This window comes from Amphiura filiformis, chromosome 20, assembly GCF_039555335.1.
Source record: "Amphiura filiformis chromosome 20, Afil_fr2py, whole genome shotgun sequence".
Classification (NCBI taxonomy): domain Eukaryota; kingdom Metazoa; phylum Echinodermata; class Ophiuroidea; order Amphilepidida; family Amphiuridae; genus Amphiura; species Amphiura filiformis.
This window is the reverse complement of record NC_092647.1, coordinates 38339330-38363116: the sequence shown is the minus strand read 5'-3', so window position 1 is coordinate 38363116 and position 23787 is coordinate 38339330. Positions and strand designations below refer to the sequence as shown.

Here is a 23787-nt window from a genome sequence, read left to right as displayed (position 1 = left end):
TTCAGATTATGATTTTTCTTTAATGTAGATCTATATCCTATAGAATTCATAAATTACATAATAAGTATCATTTTATTCATTTTATTTAGCTCAAGAATTTGTATCAGACAATCACGTGCTTTCAACGTGTAGGCCGGACCTATTTCAATATCGAAGTACATGGGACGTGAATGCACGGTACTATAGATGGTCCGTGCCTACTGGTAAAGCCTACGCATCGTGAAAAGGGGAATAAAAAAAGGGAGTAAAAAAAAAGGGAATAAAAAAATAAGGGAGAAACTATTTTAATGGGGGAAAAATCTGTAAAATGGTATTATGTAAAAGGTGAAAAGAAAATTCGAAAAGGGGGAAACTATATGATATATGAAAAGGGGGAAATTCGAAAAGGGGATACTATATGAAAAGGGGGAAATTCGAAAGGGGAAACTAGGCCTATATGAAAAGGGGAAATTCGAAAGGGGGAAACTATATGAAAAGGGGAAATTCGAAAAGGGGAAACTATATGAAAAGGGGAAATTCGAAAAGGGGAAACTATATGAAAAGGGGAAATTCGAAAGGGGAACTATATGAAAAGGGGAAATTCGAAAAGGAACTATATGAAAAGGGGGGAAATTCGAAAATGGGGAAACTATATGAAGGGGAAATTCGAAAAGGGGGAACTATTTGAAAAGGGGAACGTCGAAAAGTGGGAACTATTTGAAAAGGGGAAAGTCGAAAAGGGGGAACTATTTGAAAAGGGGAAAGTTAAAAGGGGAAATATTTGAAAAAGGGGAAAGCATTTCGCAAAAAGGGGAAAACTAAAATTTGGGGATATGAATTATAAAAGGGGGAGTTTGGCGGAGATCAGACACCGTATTCTGGGGTTGGTAGGTATGCAAAAGGTACATTTTTTAAAAATACGGTTTTAGGGTGCAAAATACGGATTTTTGTTCTTCTGAGTACGGAAATCTGGATTTCAAAGTTGGCATGTCTGCAAAAGGCACTATACCCAGTCACCTTCATGACAATTGAAACACTAGGTAATTTCTTTGCTATATTGAAGTTCTGGCAACACTGTAGCCAGGCCGGGCACCCAGAGATATTGATCCACAATGCTAGTATTAGCCTAAGATTTCACGCATGGATTTGAACAATTTTCAGCTGGTAGGCCTAGTAAAAAATTATGGAATCAAAACAAAACGGAAATTCTGACAAAACTATGATATATCGCTCACGGTGATGTGCGTTAGAAAGTTGGGAAAAATCCTTCTTTAGCGAACTATATTATTTTGAAAAGCTAAAAGGTTGATCCAAAAAAAGGCTCGCGGGCAGAGTTGAAGCCTATCAAAATCGAAAATCTTACACTAAATGACTGAATTTCACGCCTAAGTTTAACACTTGAATTTGAAAAAAAAATACAGTATCAAGCATTGCAGTTTTTCCTGTGTAACTCAAAATTTTGCTCATTTCAACACCAAATTCGATCGTTTGTATTGCCTCATTAAGGGCTGGGGTATGAACGTTTGGACAGTATTTATTTTGGGACATTAGAGCACATCAGACATATCGAATTGCATTCTGAATACGAAGAATGTCATTCTGATATCAAATATTTTGATTTTTGAAATTCGCAATTTAATACACATTTTATGGCAAATCATTAAAATTGATATTTTTGATATTTAACAGTACTTGAAGTAAACTTTATAAATCTGATGATTTATACTTAAAGTGTATGTAGGTGGGATAAAAGCCGACGATCAATTGAAAATTTTGACCTTTCGTATTGAAGATATGGATTTTTTTCCCAAAACACCAAACAAAAATAAGGTCTTTTTGGGAAAAAATCCATATCTTCAAAATGAAAGGTCAAAATTTTCAATTGACCGTCGGCTTTTCCTCGCTGCTACATACACTTTAAGAATATATCATTAGATTTATATAATTTACTTCGAGGACTGCTATATATCAACAATTTGAAAAATATCAAATTTTTATAATTTGTCATAAAATTTGTATTATATTGTGATTTTCAAAAAATGAAAATTATTTGATATCAGAAAGACATGCTTCGTATTCAGAATGCAATTCGATAGTTCTGAGGTGCTCTCATGTTCCACAAAAAATACTGTCGAAACGCAATAAACGCTCATTTTAGATCCCTTAAATGACTGAGTGAGCCTTGCATAAAAAAAGAATTGGTTGTCCTGCGTATAGACTGCAGGGGAGGATCTCTACATATACATGTGATGGGTAATGTGGACATTTTTCCATTTCTCTTATTTCAACAAATTTGGAACAAAACATGTAATTTAGCTCCATTTTTTGGAAACTTTGTACCTGATGACCACTTCTTTCAAAATTTTGTACTAAATTAGCCCCCTTTTTCCGAATTTTGTACTAAATTAGCCCCAATGACCCCCTTTTTGTCTCAACGGAGAAGGCAGGAGACAATGTAATCACTTTTCCAGCTGTATGGATGTATTTTGAGCAGTTTATTACTGTTATTACAAATTTTGTGAAGGTACAATCAGAGAACCAATTAACAAAAATAAGTTTAAATAACATAAAAAATTAAACTTAAGCTAACTCTTGGCCTATACGTATAAATGATAGCCTATTGTAAGTATAATGTAATAATTACAGTAACTCAATTTTCAAAAATGCCTCCTTTGGCCCACATGGACCAGATCATGTCACAAATTTAACTTTTATTGCCAGTTAGAACTTAACTTTTATTGCCAGTTAGAACAAGCTAAATGATTGGGATTAAGCTATGATTCATTTGGCATAGGCAAAACAGGATTTTTTTTTTAATCCAAAAAATTTGCTGCTGTATTTTTCTGGAATAGGGAGTAGAACAGTTAAGTTGGTGTGGGTGATGTAAACCATCATGCCAACCTGTAAGCATTTGTCAAAAGCTCACAGGGTATAGTCCATCGAGTGTGTTAGCACAGCAACCCGTGGCGTCTGGGCGATTGTCGCCTGATGGCATGGATTTATCATGCCAACCAACTTCTGGGTTTACTACTGCTCCTCAATGAACAGGGATCATGCCAGTGGCCTGAAGTGACTTTGCAGAGAAAGCCTGAAAATGTGCGTAACTCTGGGATATAAAGCCTCAAAATGGGCCGAAAATTGCCCGAAAACTGGCATCCCTGCGATAGACGAAGGGGCTGTGCAATAATTATGATCGCTGAAAATGTTGGTCCCCCTCAGCCTGCACAAAATCGCTTGCCCCCCCACTCACCTGGCAAAAAATCTTTGCACATGCCAAATTTTGGAGGCCAATTTGCAAGGTCTAGATATATACAATTGCGAGCAGGAAAATATGCATATTTAAGCGTTTCCATACCGTTTTCCTTTTTAAAGCATTTTATTTAAAGGCACCTGTGAATGTGTGCTGAATCACTTGATTCAGCCCCCTCTCAACTTGCCAGAAATTGCTTCTGGTCACTTCTCCCTCCTTTCAGCTGGCCATAAAATTCTGCCCCCCCAGTTTTGCACTCTCCCATGGCTCATAATTATTTCACAGCCTTTACAGGGAAGAGCTTGCGCCTGTGGCCAGTAGGGATACACTAGATGGATAATAACGGACACAAAAACATGTTTCTCTACAGGACAAATTATTTATTCATATTCTCTCTAGTCGCTAATAGTTTTTCTTCTAAAAATCTAAAACACCATTACATACACAATCATCATCATGATTACACAATAATGTGGGTTAGACCGTATGAAATACAAACAAAATCAACAAAATGATCCATATTTGGTCATTTCTATACACAATAGAAACCTATGGTGGGACATAAGATGAAGAGAATTCGTTGGTAACATTTTATGCACGAGGGGTCTTACAAGTTGAAAATATTACTACTATATCACATAATTTGTGTGTTGGTTGGTGGTTTTTTTTCATTTGAGATTTTATTTTCATAATCAAGAATAGTTCCCTGCCTTAGTAATTTCCTGGAGTTTAATACTTGATATCATGACGAATACAAATTGTTGTGACAAGATTTCCTGATTTCAATCTCATAATTATTCAGAAAATTCCCTGAAAAAAGATCTGCAAGATCTGGACTACAAGTATTTTTCTCTATTTTTTAATGGGACTATTGTAATGGTTTCAATGCAGGAATAATCCTAGTGTTACTTGGGAAATATTGTGGTAATTGGACCTTTGCTCAATGTACAGGGAAAGTAATAAAGAACAGCATATCTCCAAATACATCACTTCTATGCATTATTTCTTCAAAAGCAATCAAAATAAATTTGACTGCCATTTTAGTACAATCTTTGTAATTCCTAAAATTTGCATTACACCATTCAGTTGGTGATTTGAAAACAAATTAGCAATAAAAGATTTTTTGACATTTTGAAAAGACTTGAAATTTAATACAAAAATATTTGAGATCTAAGGCTTGAATGATAATCATGTTCTATTATAATAATTCACTTATTTTGACAAAATAGAATTTATTATGATACATGATGTATTTTAGATATGCTGTACTATGTACACCTTCAAATGCTAAATGTACTACTGTGATGCATCTATTTTGAGTTCATTTGTCAAGACCAAATGAAACTCTGGCTTTCTCAAAGCATTGATGATGTTATTGGTCCATCTGCTTGGAGCATGAACCTTGACCGGATGTTTTGATGTGACTCGGAAATAATGTGCCCTCATCTTTGTTCATAGTGCTGTCCCCTCTCTTACAAATCCATATCGCTTCCTTTACCTATCTGCCTCTGCATTTTTCTTCCCTGTCGATGATTGATGAACTGTCCCAGTCAAAAGGTTAACACTCCAAGTAGATGGATCAATAACATCATCAACGCTTTGAGAAAGCCAGAAGGCTGTCAGCAGTTTTTCATTTAGTCTTAAAAAAAGAACTCAAAACAGCTGTTTGATTAACAGACCTGATGAACCTCTTTCGTTACTGTAATGCATGTATCTTGCTCCATTGTATACGAGAGAATTACAGTGCAAGATATTATGCAGCAAAGAGCAACCACTTAATCAGCTCTTGGAAGGACAGTTTACCATACAGCCTACAGTAAGATACTATGCAAGATGTGGCTTGATGTTAATCTTAATAATACCAATAAAATTTATCCTATTCTGCAAATCTTGTTATTATAAATTCACTCCACATTTAATTGCGTAGGCTCATTATGTTCTGAAAGTTGAACAATCCATGAGTTTTTATTCAAGTTTGTCAAAATTGAGAACTTGCACTGAAAAACTTCATCTTCCTGGCTGGTCTAGTTATTAATTTTACTATGTTTGATCAATACAACTGTGATATTTATGAGAAACTAGAATCGTTTGCAGATTTCCTTTTACAAATTAGGCGTACCACTAACTGTGTAAACTGTCCAGTACATATTATTTTGAACAAGGTTCTATGCACACGCTTGACGTCGCTCGCATATACACGAGGGTTAATGCTTAAAAGGGACCTTGCAAAAGATTATAGTTCGATGACAAATGACACAAGCAACAAATTGCTTCATTACTTCAACTTGGGGAAATGGACGACACAACTTAGTTTGAGAACTAATTACAAACATGATACTTGTACATGTATATCAGTGGGACTTGGTGAACTTACAAACATTTTACAATGGACCAATAATTACCATACATAACCCTCACTCAACATTCGTCTCAGCTCAACACTGTATAACTTAGTTAGCATCTATTCCAGCTCCAGTGACACCTCATTGATTTCTCTGGGCCTTTGGGATGTATTGGTATTAGCATTTCACTTTGAAAAAAACTATTATCAAAGGGCTCTTATAGTGGTTGGTTTCATGTTCTTCCATTAACCCTATGAGAACTACCTGCCGATTGGCCAAAATGAATATTGTGTCCAATTTTGAACCAATCAAGAAGTGTATTAATAAGGTCATCTCACTCATCTGCAAATGCAAGTTTGACCATATATAGTTTAAAGCTTAGTAATAATTGGCAATTGAAATTAGCATTTCAAGTTATCAACAAATCAGAAATGCTGTTAGGTGACCTGTAGTCTCCAGGGGTCTAAACAGGTGCAATCCCACCCAGGTCAATAAGTATGAGGTGTCACTGGAATTGGAATAGAAAATAACAATCATTTAGAATGTCAAAACAAAATATTTAAAAAATACAGCATTTTTTAAAGCTGATTATATATTCAAATTGCAACTCATTTTTGACATGCTCTTGAATTGAATTCAATAAATATGATTCATCAATAATTTCATTAGTTTAGCAGGACATTTAGTGTATTATTTTCCATGATTTTTACAGTTTTGCTAGTCTTTGTTTCATGGTTTCAAAAAGAGCCAAATCTTAAACTGCGGTCAAAAATATGTTCACTGGATTTTAAATGTCAAAAAGTGCAAAAATAAAGGTTGGCAAAAATTTGTTGATACACAGTTTTCTCCTTGGCAACAAATCCCAGCACTTAAAGTGCAATTAGGATTTACTTTTGATGAAAAAATAATTTATACACATCACAACATGGGTAACATTTACTGTAAAAACCTGTAATATTATGGCAACCCTTTAAGCAACTACATTGTATGAACAAAGCCATATTTACTTGAGATGTCTAGCTTCTTATTTTCACACAATAGTTACGCATTCAAGGCTCGAGTCCAACGCCATATAGTTTTTTGGTAGGTCAGCATTGACATTTTCAGCAACACATCTTAAATATTGAGTTGAAGGGAAAGTTTTGGCAACTTTTTTGATGTTGACTCGTGATCAGATGCGATTACTTCCAAACTTCCATTGCTTTACATGGTGTCATGCTTCATCAATTTCAACTAGATTTTGGTAGCTTAGGACTCTAGACTCAAATTTGAAACTAGCTATCGGTGAGCAAATTAAAAGCTAGACTTCTCAAGCAAAGCCCTGTTTTCACAAGGAATTTTATTTGACTACTTGAGAGAGGATGACCACAGTGCCCACACTGAAGTACTAGTAATAAAACCTATTGGAAATAACATGTAGCAGAATTTAAAACTGGCATTAGTGTTTGTACGGTGCTCAAATATGACACCTTTAAGAAAGAAAAAAAAGAGTGAATATAATGTGATGTGATCAAGCAAAATCAGTCGGAAGTTGGAAATATTGATTTTAAGATAGCCAAACAAGGGAGATATTTACCTTTTTTCCTATTGTTTTGAAAACCTAAAACTGCTCATATCTTTTGAACTGGTTGTCCAATTTCAACAACATTTTCTGCAAAATGTAGCTTTGCAAATGCTTGTTACAATCCAATAAGAAAACTGAAAATTGTATCTGACCGACTGATTTTGCTTGATCACACCACACATTTCCCACAAAATGCCATTGAAATAGGCAGGGGCGGCGCCAGGGTATTTTGATAGGGGGGGCAAAACAATTTTGGAAGTTTATTATGTGGCGCGCTAGCGCCGCCACGTCGCGCTTGCACGACGCAGGGGGGTGTCTGAGGGGCCTCATGGAAAATTTTCAAAATGAAAGCACAAATGAAGCCATTTGATGCACCTTTTTTCGGGTTATTTATTTATTTTCCAACCGCATATTTTTATGGATTTCATTCACGGGCCCGACTTTCAGCCCGCTGGTTTTAGGCATGGACCTACTCAATTAGTAAATCCAGCACCTTTTGGCAACAAAATAAGTTCATAGTACAAATGTGCACGAAGTGAAATATGGTGGAAATGTTAAACAAAGTCGCGCGAAGCGCAAACAATTGGCACTTTTTAGGCTAAAGTGGCCAAATATGAGGTTACTTTGGTCAGAAACCCACATACAGGCATCAACATCTACCCTATCAAAATATTGGGGGATTTATACCCCACACCGGTCGGATCTCTCGCCTCTGTCGCAAGCGCGTGTATGTTAAGTCAGTTGCATTGTATATGATATGCGGGTTTTTGATTAAAAATTGGCACGATAAAATTATATGAAGGGGGGGTCTTAAGGTTGGAAATATTTCAAACTGAAAGCCGTAATCAGGAGCGTAGACGGGAGGTATAGTCGCCCCCTATGATCACTAAAAGCCGAAAAGAAAACCCTGTTTTTTTATGCTTTTCAGTCAGAAAAGGACAAAATTTGCCCATTCGCGAGTGTAGCGAGCGAAAAAACTAGGTTCTTTATGAGTTGGGAGAAAAGGCAAGAGAAGCCATGTGACTTTTATGGGGGAAAATGTGCCGAAAATGGGCCCAAAATATAAAAAACAACAACTTTAAAACCGCGTAGGTCAGCATTTCACAAGGGGCAAGATGTCCGAAGGGGGAGTTTCCTTCTTCTAACCATGGCCAGGGAGGGGAATGGCTCCTTTTCTTCTTCTCCCTCCTCTCTTTCTCTCCCCTCTCTTTTCTCTCTCCTTCTTCTCTTTCTCTTTTCCTTCCTTTTACCTCTTTTTTTGAAAATCATAGGGGGGGCAATTGCCCCCCTTGCCCCCCCTGTGGCGCCGCCCTGAAATAGGCCCAGGTGACATTTACATTTGCTATTTTTAGCAAGATAATAGCCATGAAAATTAATGGCCTTTATGCATGTCAGGTATACCATAGCGAGTCAAAAATCACTGCATACAGGTAGAATGAGTACACTTCCAATTCAAATTTGGGCCCGCAGCTACTGAGTGCCCAACATGCCTCAATCTGGTGTTTGAATGGAGTACCTGTAATCTGTAACCCACTGAAGTGAAATGACCGTGTGATATATGATAGCTTACTTGTCACTTTGATTGACAACTTATATAGGTCACTATTGAAGGACTACATACACATGAAAATCAAACTGTCCTTATCAAATGACGTATCATGTATGGCAGAATTAGGCAGGTACATGATTCACTGCATGGCACACTTAATGTACTTTGACGTACATTCAAAAACAAGAATTGTTTCTCAAAAGTTTTGATGTGATTGAAAATCAAGATATTTTAATTTCCTAGACTACAGAAGAAGAGTGCTGTGCACTATTTGTATTGACCCAAGTAATACGAACGAAAAACTCAAAAGTGTGATAAATTATGTAATACAGCACCACAGTCTTATTATACAGTCTGGCAACTTGTGCCAAACTTATGCTGAAAGTATTTGTTACTCAATTTTTTTCTTTCACATTATTACTTGTCTCTAATGACCAAAGTCATGCATGATTGTGATATCGATGTATGAATTTCCTGAATGCAACTTTTTATTGAAAGTTTTCCATCCTTATCATGCTCGGAAATAAACCAAAAGATCAACAAAGCCCTGTAAATGTTAACTAGGTTTGTTACAAGATTGACCCCTCCCTCCCCCCATATCTTTTAAATTTAAGGAAGCAGTATGACAGCACTACAAAGAAGGAAAAGCAACCAAAAACTAAGAACATCAGTTTATGCACCACCGTTAGATCCCTTTAGGGGCATTGAAGAACCAGAACCCATCTCTATAAAATCCAGATATTAACAGCAATTGCATGTCATTGAATATTCTTTAGAGTATATCTTACATTTAATCAATATTTGTCCCCCCATATCCGTCCCAAATGAAATCAGTTTCATTTGTAAGGCATTGTTGATCTTTTGGATGATTTCCTTATTTCAGGAGTTTTTATGCACAATGTTCAAGTTACAACTACTTCTTTCGAGCAGGCAGCTGGTACAGTTTCTGGCAAAAATAAATAAAACTTGTTTTGTGACTTGACTATTTCATTCAGTTCTCCAGCATTTCATCTTTTCCACTTTGATGTGGAAAGTGAAGCAAATATAAAAATAATTCATAAATTCAACCAAACTAAACTGATAATGACCATTTACTTCTTTACATTTCAACAAGCTTGTAAATGTCTCTTAAGATGTCCACATAAATTGGGACTTCATTACACTTAATCACATCACAATTGACCAAAGACTTGCTGCTGCAATTTACTCCTGTACAAGTCCTCCCAAATATCATGACAAAATGGAATAGACCATGGTATAATGCATCTCGTCTCAAGTTGAGAGTAACGCCATGTTGGATGTCACAGTCGCAGTTGTGAATCGTGTGCGCTAACCTAATCCCATGCAGGGCGGATACACATGCATAGAAGTGTGCTTTGTCCATACGCTGACGACGCAACCGCATAAACGCACTGATGCCACTCTCAACTTGAGAGAGACTATAGAATGCTTACTGCATGGGGCAAACACCATACTCCTCTTAAAGTTGATTGACTTCACACAAGTTACTTGTTGTAGATAATCTTTCAAGTCCTACAGCTGCATTCAAAATTAAACACGGGCAGAACTAGAGTAGCAAAAAGGTGCAAATGTCAGTCAGCAAGTGACAAGTTTTCATTCATACAGATATTTGTTTTTGTTTTCTCCACATCAAGACAGGGCTTGGCACGTCGAGGGTGTCACAACTTTAAATCCAAAATTGATTCCGAATCACTTATGAAATGTCCAATGCTGACAAAATAGTCAACTCAGTGGGTGCAAAATTAGAATAACACTTGCACACATTCAATGTCATATCATCAACAATGTACACATATTACATGTATACCCACTGGCTCTTGAACCAAACAAACTTAAGTGAACAGAATCGCAAGAGTTTCAGACTCAATACGCCCTCAGAAATAATATAGTCTTGTTCGATGGTAAACTATATGTATTTAGTCCATAGGTCCACCCCTTGGGTCCATCAGGGGCATTGTATGAAGTACTTCATCCAGGAGCTGCAAAGCCCTGTGGAGGTGTATCTCAATCCAACATGGCGTCTCTTTGATGCTTTGACGCGGGTAGTCTGGGCCCCAGCCTTTCACAAAACTCATCCTCAAGATGCAAAGTCTACGTAGATCATCTACACCAATGCCAGCTGCTGCAGAATAGCCTGTATGAGTAATGAATATATATAGCTTTTTAAAATCATTTGACTTTTACTGTATAAGTATGATACCGAGATATTCATAGATGCAATTTAAAGAAGTTTGTTGCTAACATTTACCAATCAAATTCTGGGTTGTTGGGTTTTTTTTTCGCTCAGTCAATGGGCTATTCCAGAAATTAAAGTCACCCCACCCTAAAGAAGACATGGGATTCCCAAAATTTGTCAACATTTTTGCTCTGGGAATTCCCTCCCCCTCCCCCCAAAAAAAATGTGATCATTATTTTCACAACCCTAAAGACATGGGAATTCCCAAGAAAAAGACACCTTTTTATTTTATGCTTGGGAATTCCCAAAAATGTTGGCAAAATTTGCCTTTCTTCTTTAGGGACACTGGGAATTCCCAAATTTATATTCATTTTATTGTCAAAATGGGAATTCCCATTTTTTTTAAAATTTTTGATACAATTTTGATCTGGGAATTCCCAAAAATTTATGGTACAAACATACATGCCTACTTTAGGGGGTGCCATTAATTTCTGGAATAGCCCAATACCCTAGTAACAAATCACACTTGATGTATTAGAGGCCAATACTCTCAAATTCACAGCCCACTCTCATAAGAAACCATTTGCAACATAAAATACAATAGGCTGTTCCATATGAAATCCATACACCCCTATGGAAGACATGACCTTAATCTTCCACACAGGAAGTGTGAATTTCAAATGGGGTTACCTGAATGGGTGACTTCACTTATAAACCCCCTTTGTATGAGATTAAGGTCATGTCTTCTATAGGGGGTGTATGGATTTCAACTAGAATAACCCAACAGACTTAGAAGGTATTAACAGATTTTTTTTTAACTTACGGACTGCTGGTGCGATTCCACCCACAGACGACGGACCTGGTACTTGACCTGCCACAGCTGCTGCCTGTGCTGCTGCTGCCCTCTGTGCTGTGGCAGCCTGAGATCGCATCTGGGCATGACATTGGCGAAGATCGAATACCTGAAGGAACAAAGAATGGCATGATATAGCAATTGGATTAGGAAGTCCTAAAGGCTAGTTTTCAATGCCTTGCATTGTTATATTTGGATGACTTAGGCCTTGTAAAATTAATTTTGCAGTTTTCATCCGAAAGATTTCATGAATTGACAAGGGCCGAAGGTGTTTATTTATTTTTTGTGACGCAAAATTAGCCTTAATAGCAGATGTAATCCTTTTATGATGCATTCTTGGAAAACAATGCTTGTAAGATTCCGAGGGGTAGAATACTACAACTTTTTTGAAGTGATTCATGCTGTGTTATTAACATTATATTACCATCATAATCAATTGCTGGAGATTTTCAATCAAAAGTTATATTTGAAAATTGAAAAAGACAACAAATATGGACCAACTGCCAGAAACGATGCGGGCAGGGATGAGAACCAAAATACTTATTTTTATATAGCCTTAGGTAGCTTAGCAAATTTTTGTCTTGGGTGTATTCAGGCATGTGATTAGGGAATTCCCAGAATGGAGGAAAGCTTGCGAAGCGGAACGAGCGTAGCGAGTGAAGGTCTCGCGCCTCACGGCGGGGGGGGTCCAGGGGCCCGCCAGAGGGCTTCCACACTGTAAAAACCCTATTGAGGCCCTCTCAGGAGAGCAATTTTACAGGAAAAAAAGACACATAAATGAAGACAAAATGTTTAATTTGAATGAAAAAATACCACTGGTAATATGGTCTGTTAAAGCAATTCTTCCCTTGGATCCATAAGATATCATGTCCCCACACAGTGAGCAATAAGCTTTACCGGCGACAGCAATTTTTTTGATACCATTTTCCTCCACCGTACAGCTCAATTCGCGACCATCTTTAACATGTATTACTTTCACTTCGTGATCCAGCCAGCTCCAGCGGAATCTTTATCAACTACGCCGATGTTCGCGTCATTTTTCTGAAGCGTTTTCATCTTGATTTTGGTTCGATACCGATAAACAAATCCTGTCGTTCACGCAATATCAGCATGTCAAAATTAAAGATGGCCGATCTAGATAGAATGCAAGCTTATCAGTGATTGGTTAATATCGGCAAGTGACGTCACAATGGACCAATCATAGAAATCGTTAGTACGGTTTTGCCATACGAGCTATAAAACCATCTTTGGGCGACTTTTAAAATAGTAATTCATGAATAATCGGCAGTTTTTCCATTCATGTTCGCTAGGGTGCATCAAACGCCCCTCATGTCAACCATATTTTTTGTACCTAGTGTCAAACTGTGCCACTTAACTAGAAAATCATTCCCTCCAAATTTAAATTCAATCGGAGGTCGGGAAGGGGGTCCACCGTGAGCTTAAAGTTCGGACAGAGGTAACCAATAAAAGTCCGACCGGCAGCTATTGTATTATATATACAGTTATACACACATTAATAGCTGCCTTTAGTGAAAGTTTTAAAGTACTTCATATCTCAGCCAATACTCAATCAAATGCAAATCCATTTGAACTAAGCAAAAAGGCAGCTATTTTCAGATATATTTGAGGTCATAATAATAGCTGCCATGTGCATATTTCTCTATTTACAGCTGTTTCTGCATGGAAAATGGATCCATCACGTGCTACAAGCTTAAAGTTTGTGTATGATAGGTGCCTTTAACTAAATGACAAATAAATCAGGCAGCTATTTAGTTTTCATTACTTTATACTGCACATCACTGTGGCTGCCATATGAATAACAATGTAATAAATTGCTTAATATTTATCAGTCCATATGATATGCTTTCTCAGATTAGGTGTCTGTTTTCTATCTTGCTCCACCACTTGCAAGACATGGGCAGTAGCTAGGAAATCTGTATAAGTTTCAAGACACTTTCTGCTGCATCATTTACCACATTGATGGCTCTAACATTGCTAAGCAATAGCAGTAAAGCTAAGGACTCGGGCCAATCAATTACATTCAAGCAGTCATGTATGTCCAAACTGCTGTATAGTATCAAAATCTCTCTAATGCAGAATCACATTAAACAGCTTCCGCAAGGCACTGTGACAACAAAGCACTAGCTACCAAAGATATGTGAATTTGTTGTATTTGCAACAATAATCTAAAGTTCCTGCTGGATAACATGCAGTGTTGCTTCTGACCCGCCATGGAATGATCTTCAGTTGTACAAGCGCCTCCTGCAGTATGCCGATATCAAATTCCGTGTTGCAACAAGTGCACGCAAACCCACAAAGCCCTGAGCACTGAGCAGACATCTGTGGTACATGTATCTCACCGAAGAGATGGCACTGCTTGCTCTCTTCAGTGGAAAGGTACCAGTACAATAGAGACAAGCTTTAGCGAGTTAAACCTGATGCAGCAGCACTAAAGCCATATATTCGCTTGGCGCAGGCTTTGGAAAGCCAAAGTTCCCTGACCCTGAGAATATCACTTAGTCAACAGTCGTCCTAGCTGATTTTGCAGGCAAGGTTCACTATGAACATCCTGCAGATCAATGACAAATTCCTAGCAGACAATGTTGACACTTGGCCCGAGTCCTCAGTTTATCTGCAATCGCTTAGCAATGTTAGAGCTGTCAATGTAGCTCAATGTGGTAAATGATGCAGCAGAACGTGGCGTGAAACTCAGTGCAGATTTCCTAGCTGCTGCCCAGAGTTAGGAACATTATCAAAATGTCTTGCAAGTGGTGGAGCAAGATAGAAAACGGACACCTAATCTGAGAGAGCGTAAACTGAATGATGTTACCTAATTTACCAATATCATATAGACTGAAGCAACATAGATAAGTACATTTATTACATTGTTATTCATATGGCAGCCACAGTGATGTTCAGTATAGAGTAATGAAAACTAAATAGCTGCCTGATTGATTTGTCATTAAGTAAAAGGCACCTATCATGCAAACTTTAAGGTTGCAGCATGCGATGGACCCATTTTCCATGCAGAAATGGCTGTAAATAGAGAAACATGCACATGGCAGCTATTATTATGACTTCAAATATGTCTGAAAATAGCTGCCTTTTTGCTTAGTTCAAATGGATTTGCATTTTATTGAGTATTGTCTGAGATATGAGGTACTATAAAAACATTCACTAAAGGCAGCTATTAATATGTATGTATAACTGTATATATAATTCAATAGCTGCCGGCCGGACTTTTACTGGTTGCCTCTGTCCGAACTTTAAGCTCACGGTGGACCCCCTTCCCAACCTCCGATTGAATTTAAATTTGGAGGGGATGATTTTCTTGTTAAATGGCACAGTTTGACACTAGGTACAAAAAATATGGTTGACATGAGGGGCGTTTGATGCACCCTAATGTTCGCAGGAAAAACACATTGGGCGAATTTTTGCGTGTTTTTTTCAGCAAGTATTTGCATTACGACTTGGCAACCACGGCGCACACGGCCGAAACAAGAAGTTCGTTAAAAAAGAGAGAGATGCTCTTTGCCAATGTTCACGAGCTTAGAGGGGCCCCCCCCCAAATGTCTCAACGGATTTACATTGATCTCAGGGGGGGCGGATTCTGGTCTCAAATCCGCGGATTTCCGCGAATCCGCGGAAAAATCACATGCCTGTGTATTCCTACAAAACAGTGCAATTACTCAACATTTAATAAAATACAACACTTCACACTGTCATTTTCCACCAATGCCTGACAACCACTTTAATCTAGGCACCCTAAACTTAAGGTTTACTGATTTTATATTATGTACTTATAAATTTACCCCAAGATTTATGGTAACTTACTTTAAGGAGTGAACTTATAGTGCCATGAGTGTGTAGTGCAAATGTCCAAATTCAGGTTTACATGCTATTGTACATATATTGTAGCTAGTTATAGCTTGCGTAATATCAGTAAGCCTTCAATTGAAGGTGCCCTTAGCAAAAGGGGTTCATAATAAACAGTCATGTTCATGAACATTTTGATGTAGGTCTTATGTATATATCTTACAAAAGCAATATGTGCCATGATCTGATCCACTGAGGTCAAACTTAGACATTTTTAAAATACAGAAGAAGATTGAGATTCCTATTTCTCTGGCATATTTGTTGCAAAGTTATGAACTTTTTACAAAGTCAATTTTCTTTTTCATTTTTATTGTTTTATTGCTCCTTATATTTACCTGTATCTCCTCAAATTCATTATTGCTTTGGTCTGATTGGATTAGATTGTCTCATAAATTGAACTGGGATTTAAAATTGTTTTTAGTCTGTGTCAACAAAAGGAAATTAAAATCAATAACAAATCTCACATCCTACAATTCCAGATTATTGTCCCAAAGGATTGTAATAAAATCGACTTAGTTTTCAACAAAAATTTAATACGTCAATTTTCTTATTGTTTTTTTTTAGCGATTTTCACTCCTATATCTCGATTTCTTATTGCAGAATTTTGTTTGGTTGGATTAGATCGTCTCATAAATCGACTTGGGATTTAAAAATTATGTTTAGTCTGTGACAACAAAGTAAAAATCATCAACATTTCTTGGAAAATCTTACACATCCTGCATGTCCAGATTATTGTCCCAAAGGAGTGTAATAAAATTGACTTGGTTTTAAACAAAAATTATACATTTGCATGGATTTCTTGTTGGCTTTGTGAATAACCAATCAGTACTTCACTCTAAGCTTTCGTTACATGCTCAGATCATTTCCCCAAAGGATCACAATAAATCGACTTCCTTTTAACCCCATGAGAACTACCTGCCTATTGGTCAAAAAGAAGTTTTCATTATCAATCAGACCAATCAGCAACATTGTTAGAATAATTTCACCACACAAAACAAATTGGGTGAATTATTTGCAAAGCTCCATTCTGATTGGAGATTAAAGTGAAGATATCATGTAATTGACCAATCAGAGGCAATGTTAGATCGGCAGGTAGTGCTCAGGGGGTTAAACATAAAATATACATTGTTGGCATTGCGACAAGTCAATACTCACTTTAATAAATGCGCTGGGATAAATCTTATGTACAGCATCTCCCGGTGCTCTGCCAGCTTCTCTGTCCAAATAATAACTCTGTACAAACACGGCATGTTCACTCTGACAACGCACCCACACATCCCCCTCTCCCTTCAGGTCTAATTGTACGCCTTTACCTATGTGTAACCTGTAAATAGACAAAAGTTGAACATGGAAGTTCATTTGCGTCAATGATATATCTTTCTAGAAATGGATAACTTGCTCACAATCAGCGGTGTGATATAAAGCTTGTGAAATATCCTGGAAGTAGAAGAAAATCCTGAAAAACAGTGGGAAATTGAGCTAAAATACCCCAAAACGGGCTGAAAATCAATTAAATTGCGTAAATTTTGGCCATAAAAAATCCTGAAATCGGGAAAAATCCTGAAGAATCACACCCTATGGTCACACAATATTGACTACAATAATTGAATATATATTAGAGCAAGCAGGTACATAATTATGCCCATAAGAATACAAACATCATTTGAACCTAATACCTATAGATTTCAATCATCCACTCTTCTCTATTGTCCCAGTGTGGCTCAATTGGTTAAAACATTGTGCTAGTATTACGTAGGATATCGATTCAAGTCCGGCCAGATGTAATGTTTCAATATTTATGTGCGCTGGCTGCTTTGGATAAAGATTACAATTTGTTCAACCCAGATAACTAAATATAATTACACCTTGAGGTAACTTACCTAGCTCTCTCACTAGCCTCTGTCCTATGTACATTAGAGAGTTGTCCCAAACAGAATCTGTCCACTCCTGAGGGGTCTACGTAACCATCCACTGTAACTGACCGACACTGAGAGGGCACCTTGAAGATTTCACCAACCTGGGTGTCCAACTCAAAATATGCTATTGAACACCAGTATTCGGGTGCTGTAAGACAACAAATGCAATAATAAAAATTCATAACCTCATTATTAAACGCGATGCGTGCGATCCAATTACATTTAGTTATTTGTTAAAACGTGAACGCAAATCAATGTCATTAATATCTCACAATTGACCGCAAAATGCGTAATTGTTCCAATGTCGCACACAATTGACTGGCGTTTGCGTGTTGTTGTCGTCGAACAAACTGCGCGCTGGCTGCTGCCGATTTGGATTGCGCGCTGCCATATTTGCACAGATTGTGATACGCACTTTTGTTATTGGTCGTCCTGTTTTAGCCTGATTGATTTTTGGAAAGGAAAGATGTAAAAATCATCTATTTTTTGAGCAAAATTTTTGTGTTATTTTGTAAGGTGAAGAGATTAAAGTGCCGGTTATGAATGAGGTTAATAACTTTGCATCGGTAATATGTCGGGCATTGTTAAAAATCTAAACATTTTGCTTTGGACCTCGGACGGGATATTCCTCGGTTCCAAAGGCAAAATGTTTAGATTTTTAACAATGCCCTCCAAATAACTAGATGGACCGCGGTTCTCGGATGTCGCGGTTTTCGACGCAAAGCGTCAACCGTGATGCCTCCACCAAAGGGAGCAATGTGGCACTCAAAAGTTGATACAACGCTTCAAGCCTAACAGAGGAGACTGAATTTGACCTCAGATGACACCTGGATGACCCCAAAACAATCTTCCAATGACACCTGGGTGACCCCGGATGACCTTCAAAAATTTTGGCTGTAAATGGTGACAATACCCACCAAGTTTTATGCCCATAGGACAAATATTAAGAATTTGACCTAAGATGACCCCAAAATGACCTTTCAAAAAAACATAGAATTTCCTGACCCCAATACACCTTTTCACCCATCACTGTACATTAGCACATTATGCAAATTAGCTAGTACTTCATTTGCATATTTTGCGCCGAAATCTACTGCATAACAATTGTATTCCACCAAAGTGCATCACAACATGACATACCACTTCCGAGAAATAGCCTTCTCAAATGTGACGGACATTTTAACAAAATGACCTTCCAAAAATTTGGCTCTAAATGTTGACTGTACCCACTAAGTTTCATGCCTATCCAACAGTTTTTACTAATTTGACCTCAGATGACCCCTAGTGACCTCAAAATGACCTTCTAAAATTATTATGTTGATTATGTCTACCAAGATTCCTGCCCATGTGACTGTTTGTACTAATTTGACCTCAGATGACCCCTGAATGATCTTGGATGACCCCGAAATGACCTTCCAAAAATTTGGCTCTAAATGTTGACTGTACCCACCAAATTTCATGCCCATATGACAGTTTTTACTAATTTGACCTCAGATGACCCCTGGGTGACCCTGGATGACCCCAAAATGACCTTTCAAAAATTTGTATCTAAATGGTGACTGCACCCACCAAGTTTCATGCCCATACAAGTTTTTACTAATTTGACCTCAGATGACCCCTGAGTGACCCCAGATGACCCCAAAATGTCCTTCCAAAACTTTTGCTCTAAATGTTGACTGTACCTATCAAGTTTCATGGCCATACGACAGTTTGTGCTAATTTGACCTCAGATGACCCCTGGATGACCTCAGGTGACCTTGACCCCCTAACCAATACAAACATGTTCTGCCTGGGGTCAAGATGCACCCACCCACCAAGTTTGAGGAACGTGCGACCCCTAAAAAAGGTAAATAAGGAAAATGGGCCCCCTGACCTCAAATGACCTTTTACCTCAGTATATGACCTTGAACCTCACCCAAAAAAAAGTAGCCAGAGTTTCTGACCATGACCCACCTATCCTGAAAATCTGAAGTCAATCCGTCCATCCATGCCCGAGATATAGCCTCCAGACGGAAGCACGGATAGACGGAAGCACGGACATTGCAAAAACAGTATGCCTCGCGGTGGAGGCATAAAAATGAGTTACATACACATATAGGGGTACATTACTTTATGGATTACACTACAATCTCGTAACACAAAGAGTCAAATATATATATACTGCGCCAAGAAAGTATCCTTACACTTGGAAAAATAATCACAATTACAAAACTGAACCTTATTGGGATAAATTTGTTTTTGTAATAGGTGCACTATCTAATCCTGCACATTATGACACCACATTGAATCCAATGTGACCTCAATAAGTAAAGTTACAACCAATTGAATAGACGAAGGTACAGTTTTAGAAGTGACAAATTGGCCTATACGAGGCGCAAAAAGATTCCAACAAGCGCAACAAAGAGACTACACAGTTTCTTCAATGAAGCCTTATTTAAAGCAATATTTATTACAGTTTTTACTTCTCTGTACTTTTCATAACTTGCATTTTATTTGTCAGCTCTTTTGTTTCAGTTTTCTTTTGTTCCTTTTGTTTTAAATCAAAGGTACACACAAATTAGCCATTTACCACTCTCAAACCAGATGTCTAGTCCGTGGAGTTTTGAATAGGCCAGTGTGTCACTTTTAAAACTGGACCTTCGTCTAATCAAATGCTTGTACCTTTGCTTCTTGAAGACACATTGGATTCAATGGGGTGTCAAAATGTGCCGGATTAGATAGTGCATCTATTAAAAAAACAAATTTGCCCCAATATGGTTCAGTTTTGAAGTTGTGATTATTTTTCCAAGTGTAAGGATACTTTCTTGGAGCAGTATACAATGTTATCACAATCGCTCCCTTAAAAGTGTCAATTTAGTGAAACTCATTTAAGGAGGCACACAGGATCACATATTATCCATTATTATTCACCTCATAACTCGAAAACTATTTATGTAAAGTATATAAAAGTATACATTTTTTGAACGGAAATGAGCTCATAAATCCATTTAAAATGTCAGTTTTGGGTCAAAAAGTACAATTTTCGAGAAAATCCAAAAAAACGGCTTTTTTTGACCCAAAATTTTTGGTCCGCCATAAAAAAATTATTTGAAAATCAAAAACTGTAAAACATGAATTTTATTAATTTAGACAAATAAATCTAGAAAGTGTTTTTTTATTTTTTTGAAATTTTGCTTAGTTTTTAAAATATAGGCAAAAAATCAGTAAAAACGTGTGACCCGTGTTCAAATTTTTGAATCATGGGTGATAAAAATAGTTCTAGGCCCTAATTTTAAAAAATGAAAAAACACTATCTAGATTTTGGCCATATCTAAACGTTTGACTTAAAAACTTACCTCAGTGATGCTTCATTTAGACGCTATGGCGGACCAAAAATGGTTAAAAGTGGTCAAAAGTGAACTTGCCGAAAATCGCGATTTAGAAAAATACAGCGGATTTTAGGTCCATTTTTGAAGATTATTCCATAAATATATAATCCGGTGACCTGTGACGTTTGGTCAAGTTAGAAAATCAGAAGGGACGTCCAACTGCAGCAGATTGGCATTTTTTTGGTGATTTAGAAGGTAAAAATTACAATATGACAAAATTATCCGTGCACATTCGGCAGATGTTTATCCACATGGAGTAGCCATTTTATTTACTGCAGTCTTGTTTCCATGGTGCAGCAGAGCTTCCGGCAAGGCCGCGGCGTCGCGTCGGCGTTTGAGGAGCGACAGGACGCGCGGACAGACAGACAGGTTACGCGAATAAGTTGCACACTGCATGGTCGTGTTGCCGCGAACGAAACCAAGATTATTTAAGCACAATTTTGTCCTGTTCCGTATAAAAAAAGATCATGCTCTGTATTAAAATTTGCGGACAAGCAATTATTTTAGCAGATAATCAGGAAGTTTTATGAAATGAAGAATAAATTGAGGCATAATCATGATAATTGCGATTTCTGTTTTGTCCTAATTTTCATAATTTTGCTTTAAAAATGCAATGTTTTTAATTTATCGTTTTTAGTGATTTTTTTTTGTTTTTTTTGTTTTTTTTGGTGTTGACAAAATATTGAATTTTTATGTTCATTGTCCTTTTCTGAACCGCAAACATGATGTTGTTACTACTGTTGCTTTTTCTTTTTAGTTGGTGCTTGAGAGGCACCACAGCGGCCCGTCCGCGCCAAAGATAGGCATTTTAACGCCCATTATAGCTAGGCCTACACCACAGGAATCCCAAGTAAAATTTTAAAAGATTCTGATGTGTCGCATTACTCAATATTCCGTTTTTGTTATTGTAATTGTTTGTTGTTATCATATTTTATTTTTATTTTTTTACTGAATATGAAACACATACAAAAGTCATAGGCCTATTATAGGCCTAAAGCCACAATAAAGGTGTAAAATATTTTGTACCGCATAAAAAGTGAATAAAATACAATAACAAAAATTTTAAAAAGTGTGTCTGTTGTTGTTTTCAATCAAATAAACGTGTAAAAAGTGGGGTAAAAGTTGTAATATGTCTTGAATAAACTTCTCGTAAAACGGACAAAAAGTAGGCCTATATATATGTTAAACGGGCAAAACACGGAAAGGTCACAAGAAAACTGAAAAACACGGAAATTGACATAGCCTAACAAAACCGAATTTCAAAAGTAGAAAACGGAACACTTAGGCCCTATGGCTTTAAATTAGATTGTGGTTTATGCAGTAGGCCTACCGTATAGGCATCATTCTATAAAGAGCGTTTTAAAACACTGCATGAAAACATTCAAGAAAAATGCTTTAAAGCAGTTTACCTTTTAAAGTATGCAGAAAACATTATAAACGTGAAAGTTGAAAGCCAGACAAACATTGCAAATAAAAAGGCATTCGGCCAAAACATTCGCAAAACGTCTTGTAAAACCAAAAGCTTTTATCGCAATCATGGCATATAGTAGACCTAATATAGGCCTACTAATGGAAATGTATTTTAAATGGGTTATAAAAAAGCACGAATTTGCGTTTTCGATTATATTTCTAGTTTGAAATTATTATTTAGCATTAAAACATTCATGAAAATGCTTTCATAAACGCGTGCTCGCTATGCCGATTTCAAATATCGACATTTTTGACATAGAGTTGTAGGCCTATGCCTATAGATGGTCGATATGATGTATTAAATGTCAACGTTTTGACATTGGGCTATTCAGAAAATAAGTGCACACCCCTATAGAGGAGTAAATTTTCAATCAAAGAAATGTCCGGTTTCCAAGTTTGCGTTCTGAAAATCCGACTGGATTTCCAGTTGCCAATGTTACTGGAAAAAACGTGGAAATCCAATCAAATGAAGGAAAAATCACGGAAATGTTGAAAACGAGCTCTCATATTGAGGATTTCTGATTTTAAACTATTTTTCTGCCGTATTGTTTTGCCTTTGGGCACTTTAAAAGTATGGATTTCCAACAGTCACGACTGGACAAAAAGTCCGGATATCCGAACTCCTCTATAGGGGGTGTGCATCTATTTTCTGGAATAGCCCATTGCGTTAATGGTCAATCAGGAGTAGAGAACGTTTGAAAACGAATCTTAAATCCGTTTTTTAATAACACTTTGAAACATTATTCAGGGCCTTAGGTATCTAATATAGGCCTACCGGTAGTAACTGCTTGCCTATTTTTTATGGTCTTCAAAATTAAGACGAGACTGAACGACCAGAGGCCCCCGAACCAAGGCTGGGACTGCATAAAATATAAGCTAATATAATAGGCCTATATTCTTGTCCAACTACACCAACTTGGTAAATCAAATAATAACAATGAAATGAATGAATGAATGAATGAATGAATGAATGAATGAATGAATGAATGAATGAATGAAATAAAACAAATTTTTAAACATAAAATAATAAGCCTAGTGATGTACTATACGGGCTAAGTCTAGCCTACTAGCAAAATATTTAGGGCCTACGTTTTCTATCGTATCTACCAGATTGCGTCATCATTACAGGGTAACTACTTCTTACAGATAAATTTCATCTTTTCAAGTTCAGAATGAAACTTGAAAAACAAAACAAAAACAAACAAAAAATTCACTATTATGTTCATATAAAAAAAACTATAATTTAATATACCACTATATCAGCACTTTTTTGGCGACATTTATCGAGTAGGCCTACTGATTCTGGGACGGGGACGGTGGTGGTCTGTTGGCCCGCAGTTTCGCAATGCAATGGTGCAAGCTTTACCTGGAAGAGATCAATATACGATAAAATACGGTAGTGATCGCAATTGGCGACTCCAGC

The 23787-nt window shown here is 37.1% G+C and overlaps 1 protein-coding gene across 6 annotated transcripts in view; it reads right to left on the bottom strand.

Moving 5' to 3' along the window:
• Window positions 1–9472: 9472 nt before the first annotated feature.
• Window positions 9473–23787, bottom strand: part of LOC140142834 (mothers against decapentaplegic homolog 4-like) — a 66524-nt gene continuing 52209 nt past the window's right edge. For all 6 annotated transcript variants that reach the window (XM_072164845.1, XM_072164849.1, XM_072164850.1 and 3 more), the window contains 4 exons: window positions 17491–17674; window positions 16766–16934; window positions 11705–11843; window positions 9473–10839 (listed from right to left, as the gene is read on the bottom strand). In XM_072164845.1, coding sequence (XP_072020946.1) covers window positions 10622–10839; window positions 11705–11843; window positions 16766–16934; window positions 17491–17674 — 710 coding nt within the window. In that variant the 3' untranslated portion in view covers window positions 9473–10621. The remainder of the gene's footprint in view (window positions 10840–11704; window positions 11844–16765; window positions 16935–17490; window positions 17675–23787) is intronic.